Source organism: Hippocampus comes, unplaced genomic scaffold (genome assembly GCF_001891065.2).
Source record: "Hippocampus comes isolate QL1 unplaced genomic scaffold, H_comes_QL1_v1.1 scaffold327, whole genome shotgun sequence".
Lineage (NCBI taxonomy): Eukaryota > Metazoa > Chordata > Actinopteri > Syngnathiformes > Syngnathidae > Hippocampus > Hippocampus comes.
The window spans coordinates 278,790-296,404 of NW_017806221.1; the positions used below are offsets into that span (position 1 = coordinate 278,790).

Genomic DNA, 17,615 nt, shown 5'->3' on the forward strand with positions numbered 1-17,615 from the left:
TAAAAACTCTACCATAATAAATAAGTTATTTATCGAGTGGCTTTCAATGTTATTTAAAATAACATTGAAAGCCACTCGACTAAGTGGAAATAATATGACGTTAAGAATACAGAGAATAATTTTGTTAACATATTTATGAAAATAAAATAACAAATTTATGTTATTCTCAGAAAAGTAAATTTACTTTGTTTAGGCCAGCAGAGAAGGCCTTGCTGGCCCTGAGGTCCGCCACTGTAGACACTATAATATACAAAAGTGCTATCGTACCCAAAACACAATGTTACGCGAAACACCCCAACCTGTTTGTGTACGAATGCTAGCTTCCAGACCTGACTGTCCACTATGTCCTTTTTAGATGCTTGTGCATCCCTGCCATGCTACCATGAAAGGCATCTTTGTATCCCAACACTGTCATTATTTTGGGTGACATGTGCCCTAATTCTGTTGCTAACAACAGTTCGGCACGACACCGCATAAGCCATTGTGCTTTGGTTTACATCAGTGTTTCCCAACCTTTTTTGAGCCAAGACACATATTTCAGGTCAGAAAAAAATTCACGGTGCAACACTTAGCAAAACGACTGACAAAAATTGGATAAATAGGGTCATTATGTAATATACGTTGAAAGCATCGATCAATTAACGCAACATTGTTTTTAAGAGAGAGAGGAAACCGTTGTTGGTCCGAATAATTGAGATTGGATAATTTACCATGGCACACATCATGATCTCTCTGGAGGCACAGTAGTGTGCCACGGCACACAGGTTGGGAATCACTGGTATTCATGTCGGATGACCCCAATTACCACGACTGAGCATGTGCGTCACAGCCCGGCAGATGGCCCGTGGGAGCAGCAGTAGATAGGCCAGTAGAAAGTTTTGAGAGGAAAAACTAGGTGTCAAAGTAAATCAATAAATTACTACATCGAATATGAAATTAATTGTGGCCGATTTAGTCGACTAAACTCGGCAATTCCTAAAAGACTCAAGTTTCTGACGGAACTTCTGAATTTTGAAACAAGTCATTTCGCAGTTTCCCCCGCAAAATTGGGCAAATCTTTTGATTTGTTTGATTGGCTCATTCTGGTCACGTGATCACAACAGGGGCTACACTGCCTGTAGCTGGTACACAGTTTGTGGCTGTGTCCAAAATGGGGCCTTCGGAGGACACAGCCTGAATGCGCACATACTCTATTCCACGGAAATTGATCATGAGTCTGAATGAGACCTGGATTCAGTCGGGCTCCAGGCCGCGGTCCACCATTTGAAGATACCGGTATACAAAATGCGTTTGATAGATGGAAATCAGATGTTTTACTGAAAGTCGTTAAAATGACAATGGGATAAAATGAACAACACAGATGTCTTCCACACACACACACACACACACACACACACACACACACACACACATGCACCACACACACACACACACACACACACACACACACACACACACACACAGCCTTCAAGACCCAAACACTCCCTTCATTTTCACTGGCTAAACACCAACACCGAGAAAGTTCTAAACTGGGAAGATATTCTGCTTTCTCTTCAAACCCGCAACCTCACCAGTAGTTAGATGGTTAGAGGATTTTGGTCGAGATTTTTATTTCACGTTTCTATGTCTATCATTCTGATATTTTTGTTGAAGTGACTAAGCTTCCCTACCCTGTCATTTATCCCCAAAAAAGATTATCCTTACGTTTGACAAATGGAAAGTAGAAATGGTTTGTCTTAACTGAATCAGGAGAAGTGAGGCAACATCCTCTTCCTCTGTAGATGACCCTTTAGTCTTGGTTCTGTGTGAACTTTGGTGACCTTACCAGTAGGAAGCTCCACCTGCAAAAGGTCAGTGCCCTGTCGTTGCTTTTCTCCATTTACAAAAAGGCCCAACATAGTAAAAGGTTGACAGCACCCTTCTTTGTCCCATTCTTCTTTGTCTTTTTGCAGACACGCTGTGCTTTGAGAGCTGCTCTCTGCTTGATAGAAAACACATTTTCTCCACGACACGACTGCTGTGTTGGCAGCCAGGCTCATAGTCCCAGAATTAAGAAGCAAATTCTTGCAAGTGCCGCAGAAGGAGAAACACTAGCTTTCTTCCGGACATTTGCCTTTAATAAAAAGCTAAAACAAAATAGCATTAAAAACAAGACAAGAGCAAGCGTGTAGTGAGTGAGCTGTGGGAGCAGTTTGCCACTGTTTGCATGACCTCTACCAATATCCTCTGTTGTTCACTCACAGAAACATGAGCTCTGCTGTTTTTTATAGTTTTCAAACACCTCTGTCCTTTTGTGCCCTTGTCTTTTTCCGCTGAATTTCAGAGGAATCAAAACGAGTCCCAAAAATCGGTTATTTTGGAGCTTAATCTTTTCCGTAACATGTACTGTACAGCGGAGATCCCTGTTTAAATGCCAAGTTTTTGTGATACAAAAGAAAAAAAATGACACCAACATAAATAACTTAAAAACCTTTTCCACAATTAAACCTCAAATATGTGATGTTTTTGTTTGGAGGTTGGGGGCGGGGGAGTAATTTTCACATAAGCCACTAATAGAGGAGACAACACAATGCTGATTAAGTCTCTCAATTTTTTCAAGATTTTCAGACGCCTCAGCTGTCCATTAGGTTGTGTGAGGTAAAATACATGAAGCACAAAAGCAGCAATAATAGGAATGACTCACTCTGTCTATATTTGACTGCCTGGGATAGTCCTGTCTGATATCATCATAACATATGCAGACAGGCTAAAACTGAAACAGGAACTGCCACAAACGAAGCCTACACATCTTACGAGTACCAAAGAAGGATCTATCCGTCATACAAAACTAAAAAAAAAAACAAATCAAAGAAAGAAAGTAGAAAACATCTTTCTAAGGGCCTCTTGTTGCCCAATAAAGTGCCTGGTGTAAAATACACAAAGCACAAAGGCAGGAATGACTCACTCTGTCTGCATTTTGCTGCCTGGGATGTCTTGTCTGATACAGTATTGTCATCACAGGCTTCAGTGAAAAAAGAAAATAATTGTTGCTGCAAAGTTCACATTTATAAATATGTATGGGCGGCTGGTGGTTGACTGATTAGCGCGTCGGTCTCACAGTGCAGGGGTGCAGGGTTCGATTCTGGCTCCGGCCTTCCTGTGTCACGTTTGCATGTTCTACCCGTGCCTGCGTGGGTTTTTTCCGGGTACTCCGATTTCCTCCCACATTCCAAAAACATGCATCGCAGGGTAATGGAACACTCTAAATTGTCCCTCGTGTGAGCGTGAGCGTGAATGGTTTTCCGTCTATGCGTGGCCTGCAATTGGCTGGCAACCAGTTCAGGGGGTGTATTCCGCCGACTGCTCAAAGACAGACGGGATAGGCTCCCTTGTGAGGATCAGAAAATGGATGGATGGATGAATGGAGAGATATACAGGTCCAAAAATTAGAATATATAATGACAAAATTGAAACTTGTGCAATGCATACATTCATTCCACACAGACTGATGCATTTCAAGGGTTAATTAATTTTAATTTAGATCATTATATCTGAAAACTAATAAAAAAACAAATCCACTAACTCTGAAAATCAGAATAATACATTAGACCAGTGATTCCCAACCAGTGTGCCGTGGCACATTAGTGTGCCGCGAGAGCTCTAACGGTGTGCCGTAGGAACAAACCAAAATTCACGTAATTGGTAAGAAAACGATTTATTAACAACAAATAATGTATCTTTGTCCGGTTATCTATGCCAGCAACTTACAGTGACAGCAAGAACAAATAAATGACCTTCTGTTAGATGGTAAAAAGTAGGAAACTGACAAATATATCCTCTTTTTGTGACAATTTTGTTTGTTGGTGTGCTGTGCGATTTTTCAAACTTGAAAAAATGTGCCTTGGCTCAATAAAGGTTGGGAATCACTGCATTAGACTATACAAAGAAAGGAGTTTTAGGAATGTTGGCCAACCGAAAAGTATAAACATAAAAAGTATGTACATGCACAGCATGCAATACTTAGTTGGGGCTCCTTTTGCCTGAATTACTGCAGCAATGCAACATGGCATGGAGTCGATCAGTGTGTGGCACTGGTCAGGTGTTATGAGAGCCCAGCTTGCTCAGATCGTGGCCTTCAGCTCTTTTGCATTGCTCGGTCTGGCGTATCGCATCTTAATCTTCACAATACCTCACAGATTTTCTATGGGGTTACAGTCAAGACGATTTGCTGACCAGTCAAGAACAGGAATACCATGGTCCTTACACCAGGTACTGATCGCTTTGGTACTGTGAGCAGGTGCCAAGTCTTGTTGGAAAATTAAATCTGCATCTCCATTAAAATGGTCTGCAGCAGGAAGCACTCTAAAATTGCATGGTAGACGGCTGCGTTGACCTTGGACTTCAGGAAACACAAAGGACCAACACCAGCAGATGACATGGCACCCAAAACTATGACTGACTGTGGAAATTTGACACTGGACCTCAAGCACTGTGGATTGTGTGACACTCCTCGCTTCCTCCAAACTCTGGGACCCTGCTTTCCTAAGGAAATGAAAAATTTGCTTTCATGAGAGAACATGATTTTGCACCACTCAGCAGCAGTTCAGTCTTTTTTTCTTCTTTTTGTCTTTCGTCCAGGCTTCTGACGCTGCTGTTGTTCAAGAGTCGAGTGGCTTACAATACAATACATGCTGATTTATATCGCGCTTTCACAACAGCTTGACACAAGGAATGCGACAGCTGAAACCCATATCTCGCATACGGTTTTCAAAATATTAAAATTTTCTGCGATAGTGAATTTGGGATTTTTATTACTTTTCAGATATAATCATCTAAATTAAAATGAATTAACACTTCAAATGTATCAGTCTGTACGGAATGAATGTGTGCATTACACACATTTCACTTTTTGAATAATATTACTAAAATAAATCAACTTTTTCATGATATTTTGATGAGCACCCGTGTGTGTGTGTGTACAGGTGTGTGTTTGTACACACACACACACACACACACACACACACACACACACACACACACACGTGCATGGGTGGTCCAGTGGTTAGCGTGTCGACCTCACAGTGCAGGGGTCATGGGTTCAATCTCGGCTCTGGCCTTCCTGTGTGGAGTTTGCATGTTCTCCGTGTGCCTGTGTGGGTTTTCTCTGGGTACTCTGGTTTCCTCCCACATTCCAAAAACATTCATGGCAGGCTGATTGAACTCTCAAAGTTGTCCCAAGGTGTGAGTGTGAGCGCGGATGGTTGTTTGTCTCTGTGTGCCCTGCGATTGGCTGGCAACCGGTTCAGGGTGTCCCCCGCCTACTGCCCGAAGACAGCTGGGATAGGATCCAGCACCCCCCGCGACCCTTGTGAGGATAAAGCGGAACGGAAAATGAATAAATGAATGAATATATATGCATGTGTGTGTGTACTGGCTGTACTTGTCTAAGAGCAGGTATGTGTAAAATGTTAAAGATTAATTGTCAGACAGATCTATTAAAGACCTGGTTGACAAAGTAACAATCAATATCAAATTAAAATCTTACTGCAACAAAGACCAACAGCATTGCTATGATATTTTAGCATACCCAGCAAGGTGCATGTGCACTCTCTCCCACCAAGTCAGATGGAATAGGCTCCAGCTGCCCCATGTAACCCACTGATCAGTAGAAAACAAATTAATGAATCATGTCATACGTATTGGCAAACTAAAATAGTTCTAAAGCCGAATATTGACATGCAGTCATGCTATGTTCTTGCCGCTGTTACTGTGGAAACCTGGGCAGAAAATGAGACAGGATGGTCACTTAGGGCCGGCGCGCACTGACCGATGCGGCAGAATTCCACAGCACACTCGCGCAGTGTGCGGCGGCCTTCATAGGAACGTGGGATATTCATCAAATACCACGTTGTAAGACTTTGTCAAATGTACATTTGATTTTTTCCCCCTTACATTTTACTGCATGATAGCTCTGCATTCCTACTAGGTAAATTAATTGTTGGCAATATTACGGTAAAAAAGGTGAAAATGCTTCCAACATAAATAAAACACATTTTTTTCAGTGATTAAGTGACCTATAGTAGACTTGCGTGCAAAGTACTGTGGCTGCCCACGGATTCTGCCTATCAATGTCCATATACATCCATTGTCTGATCTCAAAGATGGATGCCTCTTGCAAGTTTTTGGCCACAGGGTGGGGGTGATACTGTTCGCCCGTTGGTTCGCATGAGTTTATGTATTCTTGCCTGGGCAAAGATGTTTAGATGGCCCTTTAAAGTTACTCATTGATGGGGGCGCGTGGGTTGGGAAGGGGGGTTGCCCACCTGGTATGTACGCTGCCCCTTCAAACCCCCCCTTTTCTACGCCACTGACACGAAGAACATTTTGATGCTGGAGTTGAGCATCAGGTTGGATTTGAATGCTAAAGACTACAAAAGAACCCTCCCAAACATTTCATTGTTCAGCCATACAATACCCAGCGGACGAGTCTCTTTAGTTGTATCTGATTGACATTGGATTCGCCTGCAGCAGGTCATCAGAATGACACCGTTATTTCGGTCATTTTTTGCTTTCCCCCTGTTCCACCAGGCGTTGAATCTTGAAGAGTGCAAACATTCTGTAAATTCCTTAAGAGAAGGGCCATCTGGTGAAAGGTGAAAGGCATGCCAACTTCCTCAAACAAAATATCGCTTCAACAGCTAATTTCAAGGCTCATAACGCTGAGCTTATTTTTGTTGGATAACGTTTTTACTAGCTATTCTTGACGCTTGATTGGTTGTCTGAGGAGCAACCTGTTTGAGACAGCTGGGTGCCTTTTTTTTTTATTGACTTTTTGTCTTCTTTTTCTTGTGCATCTTTGACCTCTCTGTTGAAACTCATCATCAGGGAAACAAGTGTCAGCTTGTAATTCAAAACAGTGTCCACTGATTTTGTGGCTTTATTCCTTGTAATGCATTAAAGAATTTTGTTTTGACTCTATTTGACCTCATTTCAAGGATGGTATGTTTTACATTTGCGCTGCACGTGCACAAAATTGAGCTCCTAAAGCTTTAGCGTTGAGCATGTCAACTCCTGTATTTAGAACTCAAAACTGTGGTACAGACTGCCCTCCGCAGGACTGCATTCAAGCAGCACTTGCGGCGTGTGGATTTTTTTCCCACTTTGTTTGTCAACCAAAATCATCTTATCTCCACAACTTAAATGCATCCCTCCTGTTTGCAGGTACGGAATGGACTGCCTGATTCAGTTTGAAGATTTTGCAAACGTTAACGCTTTCCGGTTGCTCAGCAAGTACAGAAACATGTATTGCACGTTCAACGATGACATCCAAGGTAGCTGGGCACACAAAAACTGCTTACCTTTTGCCTCTGAATCTTTTTTTTTTTTTAAGTGTATAGAACTTAGTACGCTTATTAAGTTATACAGTATGGTGTTAGGTTCATGTTCTGACATTTCCTCAAATGTGATGTCATCCACTCATGAAAATAAAGTCACTGGACATTTCAGATACACTTGTACAACTAAATTATTCAATATAAGATGTTTATAAAATGTCCCCTTCAATCAATTGTGATGCTCTTTTGGTTGCTGTCGATGGGTATTATTCGGACCCGACTGATACGGTTGTAGATGTAAATTTTTGGCAGGAAATAAAAATACAGATTATTGGTCAATTGAAAAAAATACATCCCATCCCTCCCATCCCCACAATGCATTTCAATAGGCGTCGAGTATGCGTAGAGTTTCGCTATTTGCAGGCCGACCTGATCACTATGGATGCAACTATAAATATATTGCTCCAAAAATGACTTTTCTTTTTGGTTTCCAGAATGCATTGCGTGGTGCAATACATTTAATTATTGAAGTTACAAGGACATTAATAATATAATAATCTTTGTCATACGTGCATTTTTGTTCCCGATAGTTGAATGTGTCAAATGTGACACATTTCTGTGCGATTTATGTTGCACTATGTATTTGTTTTATTTTTTTTCAACAAACTGTGACTTTATGTTGCGTGTAAAATGGTGACCCACGAGTCAATTCCTTGCACAACTTACATTGCTTGCCTCAGCTTGTAAAAATGAAGATTTGCTTTGTTTTGAATGGCAGGTCCATACATTACGAACAGATGTCATTGATGATAAAAGGTTTTGGTATAGATTTTTGTGTAATAGATAATGAGAACAGTGTTAACGTGTGTACAACTGCTGTAAACGGTTAGAGTACATAAAGCCCAAAAAAAAAAAAAAATGTCAATCAGCCATTTGGCCAATTATTTTGGCCAATGTGTGAAGGGCCATAATCGACCAATATAATCATATGGGCTCTGAAGTATTGCTTCTCCCCTATTTGTCCAAGGCAATCCTTCTGGTCAACGTACATTTGACCAACAATTGGAGATTCAGATGTAGGTGTTCTGGGGCATTAGGCAAAAGGAAAAGTTGTTTCAATGGTGGAGATAACTAGTTTAGTAACCAGTAACATACAGTGTAATGGCAGATAATCTATATGACACATGTACAGTATTTGGTTGGATGGTTTGTAGGTAATGCTGGTTGAAATTGTTGCTCTGTAATTCCCTCAGGTACTGCTGCAGTAGCGGTAGCTGGACTTTTGGCCGCCCTCCGCATCACCAGGAGCAAAATGAGTGACCACACTGTCGTGTTCCAAGGTGCAGGGGAGGTGAGTTGGTCATGCACAGTTAGACAAGACCATTACTTTTACGACATTTTCAACTACCACACACGCCACTTAAAATGATAACGGCAGAAACAAAGGATTGGGATTTTGCAGGATTTGCAAAGTGTGAAAAAAAAAAAGACGTTTTGTCTTGCAATTAAGTATGTCCATTTCATTGACTGTTAAAATGTGATTTGTTCTTGAGAAATGAGCCAGATAAGTGTTTCCATTTTTGTTCATCCACCCCTTTATGATAATGTAAAAATGTATCCTTTCACTGCCAAAGTCTTGCCTCCCTCTCATGTTTATACCAGGCAGCAATGGGGATTGCTGAGCTGATTACAATGGCCATGGAGAAAGACGGGCTTGCAAAGGAAGATGGTTTGAAGAAGATCTGGATGGTTGATTCCAAGGGCCTCATTGTCAAGGTGGCTTTTGCTTTCAAATTCTCCCTTCATAGGTACACCTAATTAACCTCGATACAGTTTGTATTTTCTCCCCCAGGTTTACATTTTTTTTCTTCGACCTGCTTCCTCCAAAATCCCTAAAACATGCAGGTTAGCTGAAATAAACATCCATAATTTCTCCTAGAGTTGAATGTGAGTGTGCGAGTATTCATCTGTCAATTGCTCTGCGTTGGACTCACAGCCAGTCCAGTGGGCGTACTGTGCCTCTCGCACAGTCGGATGGGATAGGCGGTTCTCACTCATGTGGACAAGCAGTGCAGAAATAGGAGGGCTGGATTTGACAGTCTGATATCCCTCATGCGTGATTGACTTGCGGCGTGTTCCTTCAATTGAAGTCAATTCACAAATAGGTGGCAAAAACATTCAAATTCAGTATATTTATATTAGTTTGAAGCACTGAGACAACCATCAAGGTGTAAATAGTTAAAACAGTAGTTATAACATCCATGCGTTGATGACCCAACTTCACTTTGTCCTGTTCTTTGACATTGTCCACATTCCTAAGGGTCGAGATCACCTGACGCATGAGAAGCAGAGGTTTGCTCACGAGCACCCACAGATGAGGACCCTGGAGGATGTGGTTCAGGACCTGAAACCCACTGCCCTCATTGGTAAAACACACTTTTTATTTTATTTTTTTTAACAGGTGTGCAAGGCTTGAAATCACTTTTTTTTCTTTGTTTGTTTGTTTGAGAAGCAATTTTGCTAATCATTGACTTCTTTAGAGGAGCAATTTAGTAATTTGGAGGAGCATTGGTGGCCCGGTGGTCGAGTGGTTCGATGTGTGGAGTTAGCATGTTCTCCCCGTGCCTGAGCGGTTTTTCTCCAGGTACAGTACTCCGGTTTCCTCCCACTCTCCAAAAACATGCCTGGCAGGTTAATGGAACACTCTAAATTGACCCTAGGTGTGAGTGTGAGCGTGGATGGTTGTTTGTCTCTGTGTGCCCTGCGATTGGCTGGCAACCGGTTCAGGGTGTCCCCCACCAACTGCTGGGATAGGTTCCAGCATGCCCCGTGAGGATAATCGGATCAGAAAATGCATGGATGGATGGATGGAGGAGCATTTATTTTTGTAGGTTAACCCCAGGGACAAACATAAAATAAGTATATATGACAACATAATGCAGAGGTTGAATATAGAACGGCAGCTGTCAAATATTTTGGCATTTAAATATCCAATAGAAAATCCAATGGAGTAATTGTGTAATCGGATAAACACTATTTTTAATTAATACATTTCACTTGGTAACAAGCAATCAATTGGTTTCATTTTTTTATATATATTAAGCAGTTTTTATTTCTCAAATTTACAGGTGGTTGCGTTTACCTTAGGCCACAAATGACAAGCTACAGCCCTGTGCTGAGCCAGTGACATTGCAAGCCGAATGGCATACCCAAAGTTTGATTTTGGGCTCACCTCCTGTCGAGCCTTAGTTGTGTACATATTTACGCAGATAACACCAGAAACATGTGGCACAAACGGCTGCCAAGGAAGTAGACTATGGTGTCTTCTTTCGGTAGTTGGAATTTTTGAAAAGCTTATATATGGGGGTCCTCGGTTATTTGTACTTAAAAGTTGGAACATGCCATCATCTATTTGACTTACCCAACTTAATCCACTGATTCATGATGTCACTCTTAAATTTGCAATTGTAGAAACTTTTCTGGGGGCGTTGGGCAGATTAGATTGACGTGGCAACAAACTGAGGCTGAAATCTGATTAGCCCCCCCGCCCAAAAAAAAAAAATCTATCATCCCTACACTCGTACTGGAAGCCATGCAGCCGAGAGAAATGCTATGAAATGAACAAGAACAGTTTGTGGGAATGAAATAATAAAATTTCATGCAAGCAATGTTAGAATATAACTTGTAAATGGAGGCCGGTGCCTCCAGGAGTGACTTCCACCACCACGAACACAGTAGGTTAGTTAATTGCAGTCGATATTGGCAGGAAAAACACTTCAAGAACATAAATATTAAAGAATCAAATGAAGAATAGTAGGTATGGCAGTAACTGAATGTGCCAGCTGAAAACACATTTGTACCCTACTGCGCACACTAGTTTATTGTCTGCCGTGGGGAGCCTCACAATTTGTCGGTACCGTGTTGTTCATCATTGCCTTTCTGTTTCAGGTGTGGCAGCTGTGGCTGGCGCCTTCTCCGAGCAGATTATCAGGGACATGGCGTCCTTCAACAAACACCCCATCATCTTTGCTCTCAGCAACCCGACCAGCAAAGCCGAATGCACTGCGGAGCAATGTTACGCATTCACAGAGGTACTGTGGAAATGTACCCACAGTACGCTAGCATTCATTTTACATTGAAAATGCATATACGGCACTTCAATAGATAACAATATTGACCTTGTGCTCTAGGGGCGGGGCATCTTTGCCAGTGGCAGTCCATTTGACCCTGTCACCTTACATGACGGGAGGACATTGTACCCTGGTCAAGGAAACAATGCGTACATCTTTCCTGGTGTGGGCCTTGGTGTCACCGCCGGTGCCATTCGTCACATCACTGAAGATGTTTTTCTTACTGCCGCGGAGGTAGCATTGACATTTGGCCCTAGCACACATACAATGAATAGACGCTTCATTCACGTATATACTAAGAACACAGATGGAGCCTCCTCTTATACACTACCTGTCTAAAAAAGAAAAATCCACCCAGATAAAATTGATAGGACCCTTTCATATGAAAAAGATTTCCATTTGCAGCAATTTATAGAAACCTAAATCACGCATGGCCTATTTTGTAATTTTTTTCATACATTGGGTGCACCGCCTTATAAGACGTAATCTACAAGGCATCCACTAGATGGAGCTACGCTCAAGGAAATGCCAACAGAACAATCAGATGTCAGTCAAACTTATTTAATAAAGCAGTGACACAGTTCACTTAACCAACAGCAAGTTATAACATTGACTCGTTAACGTTGAACTCTCTTGCCACTGCTCTATTTCCGTGTTCAACTGCGTAACCGATCGCCTTAAGTTTGAACTCTGCGTTGTAAGCAAGTCTCGAGCAAAAAGACATTTTGGGGTCGAAATATTACCATAATGACCATACACAAGGCGAATCGGATTTTAAGGCGCGCTGTGAGCTTTTAAGAAAATCGAAGCCTTTTAGTGAGGAAAATACGGTATTCATATTTATTCAACTGTCTAAAAATTGCCCTAGTGTCACTTTCAGTTGACCTTCATGACTATTTATTCGCCTTATTGTATTCAGTGCGTGTTCTTCGACATGGCCGCTCGATCCTGCCATTATTGCCAATGTTTCCATGATGGCTGTGCTTTCTTTGAGTGCAACTTTTTTTCTGTAAATCTTTTCAAATAATAGCCAGCATTTTAATAACAATTAGATGACTTCACAGGGTCTTCAAAATAATCAAAATTATGATGAGTAAGAGAATACAAGTATGAGTGTATTGCTGAGCACGTCTGCACAGACTCAAGATATCCCTCGAGTCTGGCGTGCAGTCAGATTAACTGGAGATCCAGATTTTGGACATAGCTGTAAATGTGAGCATAAATAGTTGGTTGTCGAAACACTTTCTGTAATTGACTGTCGCCCAAAGGCAGCTGGGAATGGCTACCTGACAAGGACAGGTGGTAGAGAAAACGAGTTTTAATAATGGTGATAAAAGAATAATAAAGTAATAAAAAAAATAGACCTCTGTAAACACAAATACCATCTACACTAAGACTGGTAATCAAACAAATACATAAAATAACAGCATGAGACAGGTTTGCAGGACTTTTAATTCTCCCTTACATTTAGTGGACAGGGAACCTGCGAATAAAATAAGACCAATTTGTGAACAATTCTTGTATTACCAGATTGAACTCAGAAACTACAATGTCCAACACCATTCAATGAACAACAGCTTTAGATTCACATTGAAAAGCAAATTTAACTTCAACATCAATGTTCAGATGTTTCTATGCATCCATCCATCTTCTATACCAATTACTTGTCATCAGTAGAGTTGTGACTTGGTGGATCAAACTGTTCGGCAGCTGGGATCGGGCCCTATAGGATAAGTGGTATATCAAATGGATGGATGGATGGATGGATGGATGGATGGATGGATGGATGTCGCTTGGCAGGATTGTCATTGGTTTAAGGCCAAAGCATGTATTTATGAGTCTGGTCATCATTTCTGCATTTTCTTTAAAAAAAAAAAAAAAAAAAGGCTCTTGCTGACCTCGTGACAGAGAAGGATCTTTTTGAGGGAAGACTGTATCCACCGCTGAGCTCCATCAGGGAGGTCTCCCTCGTGCTGGCAGTCAAGGTGAGAGTTGAGCTCGTGTTCACATTGACATTTTCTTTCGAGTCGGATGTTTATATCTTCTTCCCACATGAAACAAATGTCTTGCAGATACTAGAATATGCCTACGAGCACAACATGGCCGCACTTCACCCAGAGCCCGCTGACAAAGAAGCATATATACGCTCGCTAATTTTCACCACTGACTATGATGATTTTACTGCGGACTCATACCGCTGGCCAGAGGACAGCATGACAGTCCAGTCGTGCAAACTTTGACATAACAAACTACCGAGGAGTTCAAGTAAACCACCGTCATCCAAACATAAGGACAGAGGACCTGTATCCAATTTATTTTTCCTATACTGTACAAGTGTCAATCTTATGGTAACGACACTGGCATAAAAGCACCGTTGAAATTTTTGATGCTGCTGTATGAAGTTTCCGCAATTGTTTGGGCGTTGCCCCCCACTAAGACTCTGGTAGTTTGAGATGATTTTAGTTTTTAAAAATCTCATGTAGTTGGACCAGATTTTGTTTCGTAAGAATGTCTTAATTCTGAATCATAGACTTGTCACATTGCAGTGTGCAACCACCACTTTTGTGAAAATGTACTGTGATGTTAGTACTGTATTTGGATGATGCCATGTACTGTAGTATGTGAAAATGTTTTGAATAAAAAAATCGATTTGATTCTTGCTGTCTTTGTCCAGACTTTACCTTTGTACAATTAGTACACAAAAAAACTGAGTATCGAACTGTGGATTTCAAATGAAAACGAATCAAAACACAGGCAAAAATGGCGATTCAAAAGCGTTTTAGTCCTGCTTGAAATAACCTGGTGAGTTACACTTTTTGTATCTGTATAATTGTTTGCTTATTCACTTCAGCACATAAACAGGCAAGTCAGAAGTGACATTGAACATGCTTGGCAAGCCTTTTTAGTTCGGTTCATGGTAATCTACTTCCCTCTAGGGGTCGACGTTTGAAGTTGCAATGAAATTTAAAATGTTCCCCTACTGTGCACGATCACTGAAGGTCAGTTACACGTAAACAGACATTACATATAAATAGATATATTTGTATGGGTTTTTTTTTCATTTAAATCAACGCTCTACCTTTTCACTCAAAAAGAAGCACATTTTTAAACAATCACCAGGTTTGAAAATGATACAAAATAAAAATGGCAACAGTGTCCAATTCAGTAATTTATGGTGATGCGTTGTATTACATTTACATCCTGTTTTGTCCACAAGTATGCTGTGCAAATGTGGTGCTCACATGATCTGTGTTGACAGCCAGCCAACAAGGAGTTCTCATTTGTCGGGTTTGAATTCAACTAAATATGATTTGACTTTTTAATGAATCAATCGCCAGTCAGACAGTCAGTACCAGAGGCACTGGCTGGCCCACTGGCCATTCCAGTATGGAATCAATATGGAGGCAACTGGACCAGTCAGTATTCAGCGTTCAGCGTCCCACCTCAGGCAACTCTATGTGAGATCAACTTTTGCGTTCTCGCTTTCCTTGCTTGTCCCTCCTTTCAAATAGCCCGAAATGGCCTAGGGCACCGACTGCTCTCACATGTGGATCAATATGTCTCGATGTCAACACCATCCATTGTACATTAACTGTCTGGAACCATCAGCAGTAAATGGCATATATGACCATCCCTTAAAAAAAAAAAAAAAGGTTGGAACTGCTTTTATCTGGGAAATATGTACGTGCAGGTTTCCTATCAGGGACAATATACAGTAATTACCAGTAATTGAAAGTTGCTTTGACAGTTAACTTTATGTAGTAAGCATGCTAAAATAAGGTACTAATCTTAAATTTGATGAACTGTATACAAAAAGTTCACATCTGACTCATGGAACTTCCGTTAGATGGGAGATTGTAATGATGGTACATTGAAGATACACAAAATAAGAACTTCCTGTCCTACTCCACTCACATTTGACCTTTTTAGGTAAAAACTTAAACTGTATGTATCTACGATGAGGTTATCAGCTCCGTTCTTGATGGACAGCGTGATGATTAAAAACAAACAGATAACATTGAAGCTATTTAATAGATACACGATGGTATGCTTAAAAAGGATTGTAAGATTTTACCCGAACTACCACTACTTTTATTTGGTGTGTAATGGTAAGTATGTAAAACGAAATAACTTTCCTGTTATCTACTTTATACCCTTTATGACGTGTCAAAATAGCTTTTAAAGAGGATAGTTTACTACATGACTTTACTACAAGTGGACTACAAAAACAAAATACCAAATTCCACTTCACATTATTTTCCACAAAATGAATCAACATTCAAACCAAACCCAGTTTTTACAGAATGAGTTGAAAGAATGCATTGCAAAGTCTTTTAGTTTGGTTTTCAAGTTCCAGCAAAGGCTTCTGGAATACCCAATGAGAAAAACGCCAGACTGATGACCCAATGTCTCTCTGTCATCACCTTGAAGCGCTCGCTGACACCTTTCCCGTCACAGACAGCCTGGGCGACAGCGTCATCTTTTTGACCTTGTTTACATTCTCACATTAAATTGTACCTTGCAAGGACCTTGTGATCAGTGCCAATCAGTAAAGGCCCTGAGGGACTGCCGCCTGTGTCTGTCTGCCCATCCTCCCTGTCGTCTGTCTGACCCTCAGCTCATATTGGCTTTACCACCAACTCTGGCACGGCTTGTCCTGCAGGAGCAAGCAAGCCTTGTCTGTCGTCTCATTGGCTGCTCACGCACACCACAGTGTTTGTTGTCATGGTGCAGTTACTTTCTCATTTAGGTCTTCGTGCACGTTTGTACATGGAAAATACTTCGCTCATTGTAGTCACGACTAATACTTGAAGAGAAGCTCCCAAGTTGTTTAAAAAGTGAACCACCCTTGAGATGTGAAAATAAAGTGGACTCTTGATAAATCATACATGATTTAAACATCGTACTATTGAGACCATTTATCTTTAGGTGACATGGGGGGGGGGGGGATTAGAGCAAAACAAACAAGGGAAGACAACGATAAAATGTGACTTTGAGCTAAATTTAAATGGCACCGCTTCCGGTAGAAAACAGCAGAGGGCGCTCTAATGCACGCTTTATTGGAGAAAAACAATTCTGTTTGTTACACGAATTCCTGGTCATACATGATTTAAACATCGTACTATTGAGACCATTTATCTTTAGGTGACATGGGGGGGGGGGGATTAGAGCAAAACAAAACAAGGAAGACAACGATAAAATGTGACTTTGAGCTAAATTTAAATGGCACCGCTTCCGGTAGAAAACAGCAGAGGGCGCTCTAATGCACGCTTTATTGGAGAAAAACAATTCTGTTTGTTACACGAATTCCTGGCATGCCCAGAAATGGTTTTAATTAAAAAGTTCCAACTTATTTTGTAATTTATTTATCATAAAATAATCTCAAAGGAACATATGCAATCAAGCTAAGTCACTCTCGTACTTTGTCCCCGTACAAGCCATGCATATAATGTATGTACTCTTTAGACCTCTGCAATACTGTATATCTGAATGGGGTGGAAATGAGCCCATGCCTTCATGTGAGGTGCGTGCATTCATTATTTAACCAGAAAAGCCATAAGCAGAAGTCTTGTCCAAAGCTAAAAGGTACAACACCATCCATAATACCACATGTGGTTAACGATTATTATTATTATTTAAAAATATTAGTAATAAGAGAGGAAAATGATGTACACTTACCATTCTCTATTGTTTTGTTTTGTTTTTTGTAAATGCTCAAGCTGACTTTAACCAGAGTTGAAGTCATTGAAGGTTTCCTATCAACGTTAACTTAGAAAAGCATGAAGTTTGTGGTGACAAAACAATAGGAAAGAAGAAGGTGTCTTTCTATGGTGATGTGCTGAACGAGCAAGCTTTGCTCCCATGTTACTCTCCTCCAAAGCATGCCATGAACTCACATCACACAACAACAGACATCGCCAAACTCATTCACTGTCAAAGTAGAGTGATTGCCCTTCGACTGCCACCATGTAACATGCAATCCATACTCCAGGGTAGAAGTAGAGTAAACTGTTAGGTTGCAATAAGAGCCAATCAAAAACTGTCAATTGTCTTCTGAATGGCATTGAATCCAGAGGATGGGGGGCGTGGGGTGTCTTTTGGGATCACAGCTTTATCTAAATTGAGAAAATGGAACTGTACACAGCAGGATGGAGGACGAGTGGTCAGCACA

At 40.9% G+C, this 17,615-nt stretch overlaps 1 protein-coding gene across 2 annotated transcripts in view; it reads left to right on the top strand.

Moving 5' to 3' along the window:
* me1 (malic enzyme 1, NADP(+)-dependent, cytosolic) overlaps positions 1-14,104 on the top strand; it is a 78,945-nt gene extending 64,841 nt beyond the window's left edge. For both annotated transcript variants that reach the window (XM_019856315.1, XM_019856316.1), the window contains exons 7-14: positions 7,201-7,310; positions 8,567-8,664; positions 8,976-9,089; positions 9,634-9,739; positions 11,262-11,404; positions 11,504-11,677; positions 13,330-13,428; positions 13,516-14,104. In XM_019856315.1, the coding sequence (XP_019711874.1) occupies positions 7,201-7,310; positions 8,567-8,664; positions 8,976-9,089; positions 9,634-9,739; positions 11,262-11,404; positions 11,504-11,677; positions 13,330-13,428; positions 13,516-13,683 (1,012 nt within the window). In that variant the 3' untranslated portion in view covers positions 13,684-14,104. The remainder of the gene's footprint in view (positions 1-7,200; positions 7,311-8,566; positions 8,665-8,975; positions 9,090-9,633; positions 9,740-11,261; positions 11,405-11,503; positions 11,678-13,329; positions 13,429-13,515) is intronic.
* Positions 14,105-17,615: the final 3,511 nt, after the last annotated feature.